Source organism: Ctenocephalides felis, unplaced genomic scaffold, assembly GCF_003426905.1.
Source record: "Ctenocephalides felis isolate EL2017-DRISC unplaced genomic scaffold, ASM342690v1 CF-g0.4_SCAFFOLD_01604, whole genome shotgun sequence".
NCBI classification, from domain to species: Eukaryota; Metazoa; Arthropoda; class Insecta; order Siphonaptera; family Pulicidae; genus Ctenocephalides; species Ctenocephalides felis.
The window spans coordinates 36,911,162-36,930,144 of NW_020537758.1; the positions used below are offsets into that span (position 1 = coordinate 36,911,162).

The 18,983-nt window shown below is 27.0% G+C and overlaps 2 protein-coding genes across 3 annotated transcripts in view; one reads left to right on the plus strand and one right to left on the minus strand.

Annotated features, from left to right (window-relative positions):
• Positions 1-18,983, plus strand: part of LOC113372261 (carbonic anhydrase-related protein 10-like) — a 448,128-nt gene that overhangs the window by 186,409 nt on the left and 242,736 nt on the right. The window lies entirely within an intron of this gene.
• LOC113372260 (cysteine sulfinic acid decarboxylase) lies at positions 1,601-11,421 on the minus strand. Its single transcript, XM_026612585.1, has 6 exons — positions 11,277-11,421; positions 8,192-8,451; positions 7,713-8,108; positions 7,270-7,442; positions 5,020-5,214; positions 1,601-2,204 (listed from the first exon to the last, which is right to left on the minus strand). Exons 1-6 carry the CDS (start codon positions 11,302-11,304, stop codon positions 1,601-1,603), a joined length of 1,656 nt encoding a protein of 551 aa, XP_026468370.1. The 5' UTR covers positions 11,305-11,421.

Below are 18,983 nucleotides of genomic sequence, written 5' to 3' on the forward strand. Positions count from 1 at the left end.
GAATACAGAAAATGCAAGCATTAAATTTTATAGGTAGAAGAATTTGCAAGGTTTTTTTCTCTTTCCCATCGGGCTTTCCCGTCTCCGCGTTTGCAATGTTGCCGCTTTATAAACTATATATTACTTTTTGATACATTGGCTAATGTAAATTCGACGTAAACTAAAATTCGCTCGGAGAGCTTTATCACAACGAAACGTTCATACTATGCAAAGTTGAATATAAGCTTTTGACTGTGTTTCTGCAATCTTGCAATCTTTCAATTCCTCGACGAAGAGGTTTTTCAGAGTTTCTCTTACTTTCTCGCTAAGTGCACTTTGACTGCGATTTAATCGACTAACTTTGAAATTATGTTAAATATTTGGAACATTTAACTGAATGTTCCGTACAATGTAATATTTTATAGTTAATTTAAAATCAGAAAATGACTTAGATTTAATCGTCTAACTTTGAAACGATGTTAAATATTCGTTTCACTAAACTAAATATTTGAAGAAATCTAATAAATCCTAGGTACATTAAAAATATATAATAATTGGTCCTTACTGAATTTGACTGACTTTGAAAAAATATCAAATTAAAAATCGGTTGATCCGTGCTCCCAAAATCATCGAGAAAAAATTGTATCCGCATATACATACACATACATACAAATATTCACGAACACAACAGTTTTTCTAAGGCATGCAAAAATGTTCAGAAGGCTTTCAAACGTAAAGATATATTAAAATTTTTTATTTTTGTTTTACCCATGAGAAGTAAAATAATTTTTGTCAAAATGTTATAAACAACTTTATATTGTTACAATATTCAAATGATAGAAAAATTGCCCTACCAAAATTAATAACAATTTTATCACTATCTTTATATATATTTTTATATATAATATAAAATCTATAATATATTTTTTCGGGATATTTGACAAACGAGATTTTTGAATTTAATTTTTTTAAACATTTGGCTAATAGAACAATGTATATATTTTATCAAAATAAAGAAAATAAAAGCATATTGCTAATGACTTTGACGATCATGTAGTAAACTAACTTCAAAATAATTTTTAAGATTTCGAATAATTAACTGCATATTTTAAATATTTTAATATTTCATTTGTATATTAAAAAAACACTATTGGTAACCTATATTGGTATTACTATATTTTATACTAATTGTATAAGAAATAGTATTTTAGACATATTTTGCATTGCATAAATATTAAACAACTACAAATCTTTTTTATATATTTATTATTTTGTTTTCACTAATTCTACAAATCTTAATTCAAGTATGAACACAGTAATAAATTTCATTCGTGTTTTTCACATATATATGTTAAGTTTCTAGTGATATTTAAGTATATATTATTTAAGATACACCGATATAATTTGTACATAAAATAGATCAATACTATACTGATTATTTTAAGGCAAGTATAGATACAGGTTGAATTTCATTAAGAGACAACCAAATATATTTGTTCTTTAATACGAAAATACATATAAATAAATAATTTTGTACATTAAATCTAAAATTAAAAATATTTGGATACTTTGTATTCATAACATCACATATAATTTCTCAAATTGATCGCAATTCTTTTTTTTACAAATCTGCTCCTAATTTTTCAATCTCAGAAATAAAATAGTCCATATCTGAGTGTTCCAACCCTGAGTTCTGTAAAACCAGTCTAAAGAAATTTGGTAACTTCTTCAGAGGTTGGTAGGTGATCATCATAGATCCATCTCTCATCATCCTTTCCTTAATTTTTGGTGCAACTTTATGCAAAGCGCTCTCGCGACTTTCAAGATCCTTAAAGGATTTATTTTGCATACTTGGTGGTAAATACCAGAAGCATATATTTGTACATTCAGGTTCAGGTAAAACTAGTTCGAAACCTTTACGATTTCGTATTTCTTCTGTGAAATATTGAGCATTATCGAACACTTTGTCGATGTGATGTTCAAATCCATCGGTGCCTTTGGCTTTCCACATGAACCAGAATTTTAGAACATCAGCTCGGCGACCACATTGGATGTGTTTGTCGCCTGTGTCGAATTGGGTGTCGTAGAATTTATCTTTTTGGAATAAATATTGGGCCTTGGACGAATGGGCATCTGTCAACAAACCTGTGTGTCGTAGAAGGAATGTTGAACACTGCTGGGGGGCTGTTAGGAGCTTGTGGGGGTTCCATGTAACTGAGTCGGCTCTGAAATAATAAATAATGGTATTAAATATTTGGTACACAAGTTTTATAAAAACGTAAAAGATGTGTATATTTTTTTAAGTAGGTACTGACATCACTATTAAATGTGGATCAGATAATCAGATTTAGTTTTTCAGAAATTTGTATAATTTGCAATTCATTTAAAAAAGTTCTCGCTCTTAAATATTGTCATTTTAGCTCATAGGAATCTTTATGTATTTCTGATTGCTAAATAAAACGAGTTAAAAAAAAAAATTAAAAAAAATATTGCTTTTGTTTCTTTTATTTTTGACCGACAGTTAAACCGGTACCAAGCAGTGGCAATTTATATTTTTCTTAATATAAATCTGGGTAATTGAATAAATCCGGGTATCAACATTATTACTTCATAGACAATTAATAATTTTAGCAAATGAAGGAAAACATATCAGTACTTAATTTAATTTAAAAAATTGCTTTTTATTCAATATGTTATTTAATATTAAGATACAACTAGTAATATCATCTTTTTTTATTTCAGGTATGTTCAAGCTTTGTTGCACATTGTTCATGATATAATGATCATTTACCATAAACTGGTAAGTCAAAATTTATTAACTTGTATAAAATTATTATTTCTGTATTACTCTGTTAGTAGATTTTGAAATGCAATCTATTTTGTTTGCAAAAGTTGATTCTGTGAACAATATGTTCTCCTAAAATATCTTCTATGCGCAGAAACATATTGTTATGGAAAGTGTACTTTTTGTCAAAAGTATGCTTTTCAATTGTGTGTACATATATATTTGTAGAAATGTTACATCTGTAAAATGATAAATCCCATTCTCCGGTTTGTTCAATTTTTGTTTTAAAAATCATATATTACATATTTTACATCGTGTTGTATTTATCATATGTTTATAAATATATAAACATATCGAATAGCAAAAATATATATAAAAACCGTTAAATGAAAAAAAATCATATGTGGCATTCCTCAAATTAAAAAAAGATTAATGACAAATAAGTTATGATAATAATTTGTAATATGTCTATCATATGTGTTAAGTAAGTGTTAATTAGACTCTGCAGATAAATAGTAGTGTTAAGTAGACTCTTCATATAATTATACTTTTCAGACAAAAATTGTGTATAGAAAATCTTAGAACATCTTAGAAAATAAAAGAGATAAAGGGTTTTAGAAAGTCATTAATTTTTGTTAGGGATGAACATATGATCTTATATCTTTATTCGAATATATAGACAATATGTAGAATAACTTATAAATTATAGATAGTAAATATATTGTAAGTTAGAAACATTTTATTTAGAGATTTAAGAACTCTCTGAAGTTTTTACATGTCGTTCGTTAGTCTCATTGAAATTTGTATGCATTTCTGAATTCTCGCATAAAATAGGCATTTGATTGCATATTGAGATCGATAATAATCATTTGTCAAAAAAATTTGTCAATTTGTTCAAGAATGTAGGCTCAGATACATTTCAGGGAAGATCACTGTATGTATATATTAACTTCCAGTAGGGTAAGTTATAGTAATCGCAAAAAATCGAAATTTTTATTTATCTTTACGTTTCACAAGTTTCTGAACATTTTGGCATACCAATTAGACGATTGGTATAACAATAGAGTACTTGGTCATAATGAACATACTAAACCATTCCTACGAAAACTGGTTCAATTATAAAAAATATTGATTTTTGAAAATTTGCTTCTAGAAAATACTCAGAATTAATGTGTTCGTTCGCTTTTATTTAATTATGTTTATTAAATCCACTCGAAATACTTTTAATCGCTCATAAATTAATCTATTTTTTATTGATTAAGTCGATTAATTTCACATATCGGGAAGTTCATGTAACTTGTCTCAAGACAAAATACCGATACCAACTAGTTTTTTTAATTTTGACCGAATCAACAAAAAATTTTGCATCTAAAATTTTAGCCTCATTTCTGAATGCATATCGTATCTGCAAGAGAATGTTTTTGAGTAATTGCCTCGAGTGCTGAAAGATATTTTATAAGTTCTTATAAAACTTTTTACTTCATACTTAGGGAACGTTTCACAAGTTTCTGAACATTTTGGCATACCTTAGAAAAAATGGATGCATGTGTATGTGCGTGTGTGTGTATGTATGTGCGGGTACAATGTTTGGTCGACGATTTCGTAAACGCGGATCAACCAATTAGAATAATTAAAAACACATTCGATTGATATTGATAGCAAGACGTACTGATCAGTTTTTGGCAAATACAGGTTCAGCCGTTCTGAAGGTACGGGGCAAAAAGTGCTAAAAATGGTAACTCCATTTTTGAGGGAACAGGTTTGAATGATTCAATAAACATTTTATTTGTACTGACAAAATGAAAAACTGATAAAATTTTGGAAAGGCAGGTCTAGCAGTTTCGGAGATCGAATAAAAAAAAGTAAAAACAATGCCATTTGGCATAAAAAAATGATTATTAGACATATGTACATCATATTATCACATAATTTTTTATAGATATTTTAATAATAAGAACAAATTTTGTTTGCATTTAAATGGGCTCCATACCAATGTTTATCTGTTTTACTGCGACGCGGCGCGATATCTCGTTTCTACCCTAACTTATCGCGATTGCTTTAAAAAAATGTTCAAAGTATAAAAAAAAATCAAATTTCATTTTTTTTTCAAAATTTTTTAAAATCTCAAAGCTCTATAAAAATTCTATCTTTTTTATAAACTTTAATTTTCAGTACGGGGAGTTGCCAACGCACGATGCCATGCACCACCAGCTTGAAAGACATATAGGTGTAGGCCCAATTACAATTCCACTGACCTTTCTATGCCTTCCAAGAGATGTCTATGTTTCTTGGACATGAGTGCGCCCCCGCCCCAAGCGGCGTCCACGTGCAACCAGAGTCCGTACTTCGTACAGATGTCGGCTAATTTTGGGATTGGGTCAAAGGCTCCGAGAACGGTTGTTCCTGCGGTCGCCGATACCATGAATGGCTTTGCTCCCTCCAATAATGATCTGGAATTAGAGACGTTTATAAATAATTGGATTCAATATCATTGATTTGTATAATGTTTTGTTATTACAAAATAATAAGAAAACCTTCGAAATTTAAATCGTGGCGACTGCTGTGGTTGATTCTTCTAAATATACGTGAGGTTACCGAAAATTGGTAGTAATTTTTTCATGAGAGAACGTACTCTTGGTCTGATATACTTGTATATATGATGATCTAATAGTATAGAAGTAAAAAGCTAATAGAACAATATAATTTCTCAAAATTTCGGTTTCGGGTTTTCTCTGCTTTTTACTTTTGAAGAAATAAACGGTAAATTTTCTTAACTCCCCAAAGTCAAAATTTATGTGTTAGCTAAAAAATCCAATTTGCTAAATTTACAATGTCATGTCATTTCAAAACAAGAAAATGAAAATAAATTTCTGTGTGTGAATGCGAGCTAAAATTTGAACTATCGTCAACGTTCGACAGACATTATCAGGGAATCTTGCAGTTTAGCTTTTTGTGAGGATTGGTCAAGCTCTTACTTTGTACATATCATTAAAAATGTTTTCAAGACTTTAGTGAATCTTTATATGTTGAGATGGCCCAATGAAAGTTTTAAAATACTATTATATACTTAAACGACTTTTATTAATTACAAGTAATTCGTATCATTTCAGCTCAATAATATTTAGAATTTTGTTGTTTTTTTATAGTTTTTGTGTATAGCTTCAATAAAATAGTATATTTCATTAGAATAATTGATTAAAATATTGAGATCATCTCTTATATTGAAAGCCTTTTTTAACTTCCAGTAGAGTAAAATATAGTAATCCTAAAAAAAGGAAACCGAATTTTTTTTTATATCTTTACCTTTCAAAACCTTTTGATAATTTTGAACCTTGGAAAAATTGAATGTATGTGTTTGTATGTGTGTGCGTGTGTGTGTGCGGATACAAATTTACGTCGATGATTTCGGGAATACGGATCAACGATTTGAATAATTTAAAACACATTCGATTCACATTGATAAGGAGACTGATTAGTTTTAGGCATAGACAGGTCTAGCCCTTTCGAAGAATTTGAAACCTTTGATTTAAATAATTCAAAAAAACATTTTACTTTTATTGACTAAACAAAGAACTGTTCAAATTTTTGGAAAGGCAGGTTTATGGAATCTCAATAACAAAAAATAATGACATTTGGCGGTCAAAAATTATTATTAGACTTGCAAACATACATAAGTAGAATACGTTCGTCGCCCAATATAACAAGCACAGATAAATTTATAGTATATATTTATAATAAATAATCTATTTTAAATTATTTAAAACAATTATTGATTTTTTTCATTCCTCAAGTTTTTAATTACTGTGCGGAAAGTTCCAGCAATTTGCCTTAAGGCACGACATCAAAGAATAACTTTTTTATTTAAACCCATAAGCACAAATCTAATTACATTTATACTATGCTATCTGCGGTAACTATTTTACTCATTATTATATATCTTGAACTCTTGAAATATTTTTTTTTATTTTTGACCAAACCAACAAAGAATTTTGCATCTAAATTTTTTACCTCATTTCCGAATGCATATCATATACAAATGTTTCATTACTCGACAACATTCATAGTTCTGCAAGTGAATGTTTTTGAGTAATTGCCTTGAGTGCTGAAAGATATTTTATAAGTTCTTATAAAACTTTTTACTTCATACTTAGGGAACCCAAAGTAACTTTTGCCAGCGTTCAATAATAATTAGTAGGCATGTTGAAAGTTTTATAAAATTATTTTTATTATAACGTTATCAAAAAATTGTAGCTTTAAAATTCACTGTAATTATAACAATCTATTTGAAAATGTTTATAACAATTGTTATCATCCAAATATTATTTTTTATTGATTATTATATAATATTATATAATATTTTTAATCCTCACAAGTTCAATTTTGCTACGTAAAGTTCCAGCAATTGGCTTTAGGCACAATGTCAAGCACCACTAGTTTCAATTTGATATTTAAAATTTTAAAATAAAAAATTTATAATAAAATATTAATATCTCGTATATATTTACCTCTCAATTTCACTTTCAAGATGTTTCGGGTCCATTTTACCCCTGGAATCGGTATTGATGAGATACACGTTGTCAGAACCTATTCCCATGAAAGAGGCCAATTTCTTAACTGAATAATGCGCATCTTCGGATGTGAATAAGACTAGACGTGGAATTCCATGTAGACCTTTACTCTGTAATTCGATAAATTTATATATAAATGTATTTTTGAATTTAATTTATAATACGGCAAAATTTACTTTTCGAGCTGTTAAAACAATTGCATATTTTTGAACTTTATATTTATATTATATGGATCATCGTATGTAGAAGTATAGTCAGGTTAGATAGTAATATGTTAGTTCGAAAAATATGATTCAAATTATAAAATTTGTATGATTTTTAGATGTAGATTAGTTTGAATTAAAATGAAGAAAAAAATGAATAAATCTATTATACTTTACCTTAATCTCTGGTACATGCTTATGTCTTGCGCAACTAATAGCATAACCGTTTGCAATAGATCCACCAGGACAAAATATACCATCCCCATAACCATCTTTCCATCCAACTATCCTCCTCATCTCCTGAAGTACTGTCTCTTCCATCAATGTGAATACTGGTGAGACTTCATAGGTATAAACACTAGGATTTAAAGCATCGGTCAACCATTGGCCAACTAAACCATATGGATCAACTGCCGAAAATAATTGATTCACAAAATAGGGATGTCCTGTTTTCACTGAGTAGTGGATGGTGTCTTTGATTAGACTGAGTAGGACATCATGGTCGCAAGGGGTTGTACGGAGTTGAAGATCCAGGATGCTCTGGAGTTTTTCTGGATCACACCATTGGGTCACCTATTGGAAAATTCATAATTTTACTATGATCAGTCAGAGGACTTAATTTATATAGTTGGGATTTTTTGGAAATATAGTTTTACCTTTGCATCTCTCGATGTGGAAGCAAAAACAGCTCGTTCAAGCATTAAATCGACAGCCCTGCGCAAAAATTTTTCATGAGAAGCTCTGTCTGGAAGACTAGCAAACCAGACTTGTTCTTTTTGGACTTTATGTAAAATTTCATCATCTTCAGAAGCAACACCACTCGAGGCACTATCTTCAGAAAGATGGTCATCGATGACGGACGAACTGCCTATTAGTTTCATATTAGTGCTCTGCATTTTGTTCTCTTTGAGATTTTCTAAAAAATAGTCACATATTTTACTAAACACCATTTATAAAAATATTTATAATAGAAAACCTATTTTAAAATTCGAAACAAAATGGGAACGAATTTTACTGGTATATATCGACATAGATTTGATAATATTGTATATTAAAAAATTGCATTACATTGTCCAAATTCAAATATTTCATTTTTTTATCTCATATGATATTTATAACTTGACAATTATTTTATACCACCGATTATTACATAAGATTTAATTGATTCAATAATGAATCCATCACATCTAAGAACTTGCAAGGCCAATTGCATTCCTATTATTTTACTATAACAGTTGTATGACACGCATTTTCTTATACTTTAATGTACATTAATAAGTACCTACTTTGTTGCAAATCTTATTCATTAAACATTATCTTATGAGGCGATTGAGTTGTTTACAATAATTATATGCAAATATAATAGCTGGATAAAAAAATGTTTTATATTATATTAATAAAGATGAAGAAAAAAGTTTAGTTTTTTAAACCTTAATGTGGCGCAGCTTTTATTGTCAAAATGAACTATTTACCTTATATACGTGTCAATAAATAAAATTTATTCTCGTTTTGACTTCAATAGTATTTTTATTTTTCAGAGTGCATAATTAATATGCACTCTATATGATATATTATAAAAAAATTTCTTCTAAAATAAATTTGTGTTTTTTGCACTAAAGAAATTATATGCCCTATAATGTGGTAACAACCAATTACATTTTTATAAATAATATGTAATCGATATTCTAGTATTTACAAATTATTTTTTACAATCCAAAGGTATTAATTGTGGATGAACGTCAAATATTATCAAAAAATATTTGTTTTGCAGCAAATACGCATTTTTCTTCTTGAGATTACATATGTTTAAACAAGTGTTTATATTTATTTATATTTCTTTCACTTGTTATTCAATCGTTTTATGAACAGAAATGCGTAAATAAAATAGGTTACTTTCGTACGCAAATAGCTACAAATAATATTTGTTTAATTGTATTATTCATTGTTGGCGCCTTATTAGAGAATTTGTAAACGTATTATTATATTTTAAATATTTTTTCTCCAAAAACTTAATTTAATGATTTGACTTAAAGTTATTTTTTTTATTCAAACGTTTGATTTTTATCTTTTTATTCGACCTGAACTTGAAACATACACCACTAGTTTCAAGTATATTTCTATATAGATTTTTGAGTTAAAAATGAGGTGTATACTAATGAGAAATAAATAGAATCCACTGGGTATTAAACAATAAATTTGTTTACAAAAATATTTTTATTTGAATTTTTACATTGAATTTTTGTAACATTTTTTCTTTATTTTGATCTTGGTGGAAAATTTTGGTTATCGTGAATTACTATTTATATCAGACTTTTCTCCTATTTTTTTTTGTAGTTTAACAGCGAAGTAAAAGTTGATTAAAATTAAAGCAAAATTAATAAAATTTCTTCATAAAGAACGTTATAACACGTTTGAAGTTCCTGACTAACAATTAGAACTAGATGTTATTAGTATATATTTAGTGGCGCAAATATTGTGTATGTGAAGCATAGAATTGAATAAAAATTATTTATAAATTTAATTAAATTGACTAAAAGTAAAAATCAGTTAACATAAACTTAAAATTTGGTGTATGCTCAACATGTACCATTACTATAGTGATAGATACATCCAAATATGAATTATTGTGAAAGTGAATATGAAAATGTCAATGATACTGGGTTAAATAGTTTTTTATTCACACATCGTAAACCATGATATGGATACGTAAATTCCTGCATAAATGTATGATAATATGCTAACAGTTTTTAAATACAAAAAGTATATAGATCAATGCCAATCACAATAATTAACTCAGAATGTCCCATGCATTATTAAATTCGTTTTTTATACATCAACCATACATCATGTTCACGATCGTGTTGATTGCGAATTGTAAAATAAAAAATATTACTGTTTATTAAAAAACACAATTGAAGAACACAGTTTTAAGAAAAAACGCGTTTAAAGTTTTGCAAAAAGAACAAAACAGAAGAAGATTATCATGGTCAATTAGCTGTATCTCTGAAAATAATTCAAATTTTTGAAAATCCTCTTGTACACGTATTACTAAATAGTTGAACTTTGAAAATATGAAAGAAATTAAAAACCTATTTTTCATATTTCACACTGGAATTCTAACTTAAGATGAAAAAGATGAATATAGTACAATATTTTTAGTAACAATATAGATAAAGTAAATAAATATATAGATGTAAAGCTTTTTCTCTACATATTGATTGTGGACAATTTTACTAATTGTGGGTGATTCCACAATTCGATTTAAAAATCAATATTAATTTTCGAAATCGTTTCGTTTTCAAATTTTCTCTCTTCTTTAAATAATTTTTCTAATTTAAATAACATAATTATTTGTAGTATATCAAATCATCTGTCTACAACTACTGTCAATGTCAGAACGTATTAGTAAGGAATTATTATAGATTTAACATTTTTAATTTGAAGAATTGGCAGTTTTACAAGCCAAATATATAAACACATATATGATAATTATTTTATATAAATTAAAATAGCACAATTCAAAAATATACTTGTTAATACCAATACAAACAATTGTATAGAGATATAATTGGCAAAGGAAATCAGCTTAATATGTTTGTTTTATATTCTATTAAAATATCAAAAAAATATCTTTTTTTGAAAAATAGTGTTCATAATATAATAATTCAATTGTAAAACATAATTTGATATCTTCTATCAAAAGTTGTGAAAATATACCACTAATTTAAAAAAATTACTCACCACTTTGTATATCCTCCACTTCTGCCATCACTGATCATATATATTATCAACCCGGAAATAATTTTATTTGATAAAAATAATAATAAAAATTTAATTGGCACTTAAAAAATGAAAAATAATTAGGGGTGCTAAATTATCCCTCTAGTTGACCAATCAACCGACCGGCCTCCGCTCTAGAGCACTAGTGTGGCAGCGCGCCCGTCAAACGCCTTCTTTTAAATAGAACAACTTCCATGTGTGCATATGCCTATATAGATTTTTTCTCTTGGCGATTATAAAATCGCAGACGTTCAGCGGATTTGTCGTACGACCGCGTTGGTCAGAGAGCCGATATTATAGTAATAAAATTTATCTAAATAATCTTACTTAAATCCAAAAGAGAACTGTCTGTCTGAGGAAAAACTGAGAGTAATAACGAACTTTTTTTTTATCTATTTTGATGTCTTACACCTTTATAGTCAGGCAAAATTTAGTATAATAATATACTGGCAAACATATTCTTGGGTTATTTTTTTTATACATGTAGAAAAATTTTCTTGAATAGAAGTTGGTTGAGCTTTTTCACTGTGTCATGGGTGATTTATTAGAAATTTTAACAAAAATAAATAAATTAATTATACTTATTAATAGATTTACCTTTAGAAAACTTCTGGAAATTTAAATTATATAAGTTGAAATAAGAATATGTCAAAGATATTAAAAAATGCACATTTTTGGTGGCAGCGGTCATTTTGGGATGTAATTTTAAAACCTTCATTTTAAGAAAAATTGATGAATTAGTTATACTTATTAATAGATTTACCGTAAGAAATCTCATTAAAATTTAAATTTTACAAGTTGAAACATAAATATGACAAATATGTTAACAAATATGTTAATGTTAAAAAAATATACAACTATGGTGGCAGCGGTATTTTAAAAATGAAAAATTTTTAAACCTTTATTTTAACAGAAATGAATGAATCAATTCTATTTAATAATAGATTTACTGTTAGAAATCTCATGAAAATTCACATCATACATGTAGAAATATAAATATGGCATAAATGTTAAAAAATATACATTTATGATGGCAGCGGTATTTTTAAAATGTAATTCTTGAACCTTTATTACATTCATAAAATATTTCTAAATTAGTAGTTATATTTAAATAGTCTAATTTTATAATAAATTATAAATTATTAAATTTGAAAAATGTTGATACTGGTTCTGACTCTAAACGCAAAACGTTCGTGTGCGTCAAGAGACCTTCAAAGACTTTCCCTGAATGAATCGAAGTGACCATGGTTGATCGCCAGTGACACCGCAACCGCATCGGAACAAACATTATTTATTTAATTAATTTTACATTTATTTATTAATAGAATATATATCAATATTGATAAAATTAAAAAATAGCGGTAGATAAAATCACAACTACTTTAAAAAAGTAGTTGTGACTTTGGAACAACTAGGTTCACTTATCGTTTCCAATTTTTTTTAGTACAAATCAACATTTGTGAGCAATGACAATTCATTGCATAATATCAAACAAATTTCAAACAAAGAGAATTTAAAACTTGGCTTACTTTATTATCAGTTTTAAGCCAGCTTCTGGAATAACTTAGCCCGCCCTTCTCTACTTTTCATTAAGTAGTTTATTTTTGAATAGCTGAGTACCTACTCTTATTTCATCTTCAAGGTGCAAATATTTAAATATTAAAACAATTTTACATATTGTCGATAATATTATGTGAGAATGTATAGAATATCTTACTTTGCTCATTTTTTTTAAATATTTATTATTCGTTATATAATAATTAAAATTTCATGCATAATCTAATTAATATCGTTTATTGATCATGTTTCTTAGTATATAATAAGTATTTTGTACATGCAAAGTTAATTATGGATATTTTAGAACAATAGGTTATATAAGAAATGAGAAATCAAACACTGTTGTTTTTATTTGTTTTATCATAATAAAATATAATAAGAAATTAATGGGAATCACATGGTGGTGAATCAACAGCAAACGAAATACTTAAAAACCAAAATAACATTAAATTTATAATATGTCGTTTATTTTGGCATTAAAATATTTAATTCAATGAAGAAAATATAAAATACTTTTACTGAATATTATATACACATTTAATTAATTTTCTTGTATGTTGGCTGAAAATGTAAATCAAGTTTAAAAAATATAACAATATATGGTATGTTTTACCTTATTTTGCATAAATCCTCAGACATTATCGATGACATCTATGCAAATATTATTTACTACCGGTGACGCAGGAAGTATCAATAAATATTGAACTGATTTGTATACTTTAATTAAATTTCATTATATATAGCAAAAGAGATTGTTCCCACTGCCAAAGTTCGACGAAGGACGTTTTGTATTAGTTGAGTATTCGCGCATATTTAAGTCTTAAGTAATAGATGGGTATTTATAGATTATCATGAAAAGGTAGCTTTGTTTTTGTTAAGAGTTATATATAGTACTATGAAGTACTTCTAAATCGATCATATTAAATAAATTGTTAATTTAAATACACTACCTTCCTATAATCAAACCAGCAAATACACAATTAACTAGCAATAGTGTTATTTGATAAATTTAATATTAAAGTTCTGCTATAATGTCATATGTGGATTTTGCAAATAATAAAAATGTTTTTTTTTTTTGTGAAACAGCATCATATTTTTTTGCTTGCCAAGATTTATAATTACTTTTATTTACTCCAGGTTTCTAAAAACCTCTCAAAAATTTTTATATCTTTTAACTTATATATTTAATGTAATATTTTAAACAATTATTAGCTAATCATTGCATCCAAGGTTCCGGAATACCAAACTAACCGTTAACTAATGAATAAATTTATTTGCAACTCTGATTGATTGATTTATTCTCATCGATAGCCATTGATATGATAATTGGATGCATGGATTTTCAATTTAATTAGTCATATATGATGATATTGCCTAACGCAAAAAAGATTGTCGAAATAGATAACGCAAAACAAATGATATTTATCTTTTGTAATATCATGGAAATCAACAAGGTTGCAGTATTTATACACAGCCTAATATAATTTATAACAGAATATTTTTGCATATATCCTAAATTTTTGCTGACATCCTAAAAAAGTGTAATAATAATAGGTGTATGATTAATATAGTTCGTGAAGTATTATTTGATCATCAGGAGAAAACACAAACAGTGTTTTCAATCAAAAAAGTTAAATCAGAGAGCTGGAGTAAATAAAAGTTTGATTTTTTGTGTAATATCAACATGTAAAAATTTAGATGTCTTTTAGAGAACCTTGGTGTTTGTTCTTATAGGAATTTTTAGAACACTTTGGTGTTTGAATCTATTGGTATCGTTCAGGTTACATAAAGGTGTTTTGGTATATAAGTTGTCTATCCTTGGATATTATACTTTTATATTATTAGATATTTTAAATCAGCACGATAAAGAAAAATAATATATTAAATTCGTGCGACTGAAAAGTAAAACATGACATTTTCTCTATCATAAATTACATGTTTTTATTGATAGTGTGTTCCAATTTTTGCATGGCGTATATTTGCCATACCAAACTATTACTCTGATAAATTGGCCAATGTTAATATTACCGTGATCCCTACATTTGATAAAAGAGATAAAAAATTTCAGTAAACTTATACATATTTTTTTTATTTCACCATATAATTTTCAAATGTCTGTAGTCGACATCTAGTAAATTTAAAGATAATATAATTGGATTACATATGGCAAATAAATTGACAATAGTAGAAGTAGCCAGTGTTACTTCTACTTCAAATACAAATACATTTGTTTGGGTTATTTTACAAAGGAAAAGCTTATTCATATAGTCATAAATTTTCGGTACGTTAGTGCGTACATGTATATTTTTTATAGAATAGTAGTGTCAGTTGAACTCTAGATTTGTTTGGTGCTAGTCATCATGCCTTGTTCTGTATAGTTTGTAAATTTGTGAAATATGAGTTAAAATAAATAAAATTTTATTTGGTTTGTTCTATTCAATATTTGAAGTAATGCACTTATATCGTAAACCAATTCAGTCGACGACAGTCCCAATATTTATCTCCTCTTGATTTTATATTAACTTATTTCAGTATTTAAATCAGTCGGTTATCGGTTCATGTGACATTTCTGTTTAATTTGCATTTCTAGAAAAATTAGGAGATTTACTAATGCATCTATGAACATATTGAAGACTGATAGTTGATACAAAAATATCTAAATTTAGTGACACTATTTCACTCCCTCATTTTATTCCATAATGTAACAATATTCTAAAATCTATTAGTTATAAATTATAGAGTATGTAGGTGACCGACGCTTTTACAAACTATTTTTATTTAATTTATTAAAATAATTATTATTTTGAAAATAATGAGAAGCAGTACAAGGGTACTAATTAAATATATGACATTCAGTCATATTCTACTGCTCTTCATTTTTTTAGAATTTATATTTGATAATTTAGTCATCGGCCCTCCGGCTACTGATCGCATTATGTATTTATGTTTATATAAGAGTGATTTTTATAGAGTTCGGTATTTCCACGAGCTGCATTTCTGGTTAAATTGCATTTCTCGAAAAATCAAGCGGTTTATTAATCCACTCGAGAACGATTCGCTGCGGGGATTTTTCGTTCGCGTGTTTTGAGCCATTTGGGTTATTTGCTTTACGCACAAAGTGAAATAAGTGAAGATAAAATTTCCCTCGTTTACTACACCGACGTATTTGTATTATGAATGAACTCAATTTGCATGTGGAAATATGTAGAAAGTATGCTTAATTTATGATTTGTTATTATTATAAATTTTAATTCGTGCTCTTGAGTAAACAAATGGGAATTCCATACTGTTTTGTTACAATAAGAAATTGTTAATTATTCATTCGTTTCTTTTTGTGACAATCATTCTCGTTGTATTGCAGTGCTATATATTTACAGAAATGACTTGTTAGTACTTTATTTTATTCACAGCCTAAATTATCAAAATAGGGAATAAAATTTTGTCGTGTATCTGATAGCAAATGTCTACGTAAGGTGTATGTTTATTTCGTTACAATAAAAAAAAAGCTTTATTTACTCTTTGTTGTAGTTTAAACTCAATCAACAATTTATTTTTCACAATTATTACGTAGTGGTTCTTTACAAAATATGATAATTTGAATGATTTTTCAACTAAAAATAAGCAGGTTAAAAAGAATTATTTCTGTCTATGCAGTAAACAAGTGGACAGGAAAACGGTTGAACAGATAGACAGATAAATAGGCCGACCGATATATAGGTGGACGGGTAAATAGGTGAACAGGTAAATAGGTAAACAGGTAGACAGGTAGACAGGTAAATAAGTAAACAGGTAAACAGGTGGACAGATAGGCAGACAGATAAATAGGTGAACAGGTGAACAGACAGATAGACCATCAAACAGGCAAATAGACAGGTAACAGGGAATAAATGTAGAAAAGTAGACAGGTGGACAGTCAGACTGGTAAACAGTGTGATTATCTATAAATTAAAGAAATATTATTGATTGAATCGATTACTTGTACATATCGGGAAGATCATACAACTTGCCACAAGCCAAAATATCACAACTAGTTTCTTGTTGATTCTTATGTGATTTGTATAAAAATAATATTGAAAAATAATTTTATCGTGCATATATTTTTTTATATTTAAAGGTAAATCTAACTAATTATTCCACCGATTACACAATTATCAATATGTAATTTTATATCCAATAAACTGCATACTATATGCTTGTCTGTAATATTAATTCGCATATATTTAAATATTTAAATCTAAATAAAACACGCGTACGAGTAAAACATGTGCGCAAAAATGCATATTTAATAATTTTTATAACAAAAGTGCGTGCCGGTTGCGACATGTTTAAATTAAAATAATATAAAAACTCTGGATCAATTATTCGAAACTATTTCTCAATTACTGTATTATAAGTTTATTTTAATAATTCATTTTATTAATCTAAATGTAAATTATTAATGCATTATAAATCAAAACTGAAATAACTCAAATATTTATTTTAATAATATACAATAATTAATTTTTATTAATTATACCCATAGTAGGATTTCATTACATTTATTTATATTTTTAATAACAAATATATATTATTTGTGTTTCTGTATCTATGAGTATTCTAATTTTTAGTAAATCGCAAACAAAACATGAAATTAAATATTGATCAAATAATTGGGAATATAGTATTTGTAATACATACTTATATCATAATAAATTAAATTTATATTATATATTATGACTTAACATACTTGACGTACATACTTGGCTCACTTTTTTATATTATTATGTATTTTAAGTAATGATTATTATTTTTAAATTTTACTACTGGAGATTGAGTGAAGGAGGTTTCATTCACGTGCAATCCAGAAAAAGTATACACAAACATTTCAATAAAAAAAAATTGAGACAACCTTTGAGACATAAAATAGCGTATCAACTATAAAATTAAAATAATGATCTAAAGCACAGTTTCAACTGTTCTGAGAACTTTACATTTTTAAATTGATTTCTACCCAAGTTCTATAATCGTTTAAAAAATTAACCAGGACATAAATTAATTGTTTAACTATAAATTTATTCAGTAGAATTAATAATATGATTATAAGCAGAACAAGATATGAAAATTATGACTTTTTACAGTGCATGATTATCGATGATTGTACCGGCGTTTTACGCATTATAAGGTAATTAATAAAAAAAAATAATTACATGTCATGAGTTTTACAATACGGCAGTAATATCACTAGTTTAAGGATTTGTGTAATAAAATATATGCTGTAAATTCATACATTTAGTTGTACATGCATACATCTTAAGACAATTTGCTCTAGACAAGTACTGATCTTATGAAGAAATTCGATTAAACTATGATTATTGATTGATAATTTGTCTCAACAAATTAGCAGAGAATTTGCTACGAGTTAACATATACACGAATGCTACGAGATTACACATAAAAGTACATACACAATGCATACATTTTCTGTTCTTTTGGTAGATAAGTCTAAATGATTAGAACCTGAGAAGTTTTTTTTATTAAAATCATCTAATGTTGGATAGAATTAAATTGGATTCGAACCTGAGAAGTTGTTTCTATTAGAATCATCTAAAGTTGGATAGAATTAAATTAGCTTCATATTTTTTTTTCAATAAAACTGAACTTAGAGAATCTTAAAGTATTGATAACAAAAAAATTAACTTAGAAAAACATGTTAATATAATGCAATTAAATTATGAAAATACTCATTGAGATATGCGTATAAGAATGGACTAAATTTGCATATTACATTGTAGTGTACGCATATACATAATAATCGTAAAATAATTAATCCAGTTCTATAATCATGAATTAAGATAACAGTGATAATTTATTGTGATGTTGATATATTGATTATAGGCTATAACTACATAGTGAAATTTATTAGATTAACTTTTTTAATTAATTAATTTTAATTTTTTACCAAAACTTAAAATAGTTGAATTTATATAATTAATTACCACAGTTTGATTACGATACTTCAGGTACACTCACAGATATTTTATTTGATAGCTGACAAAAAATAGTTCTGAGCTAAATTTACTTGTATAAATTAAATATCAAACCTGATTTAAAGATATGTCCTACAAATAGTAA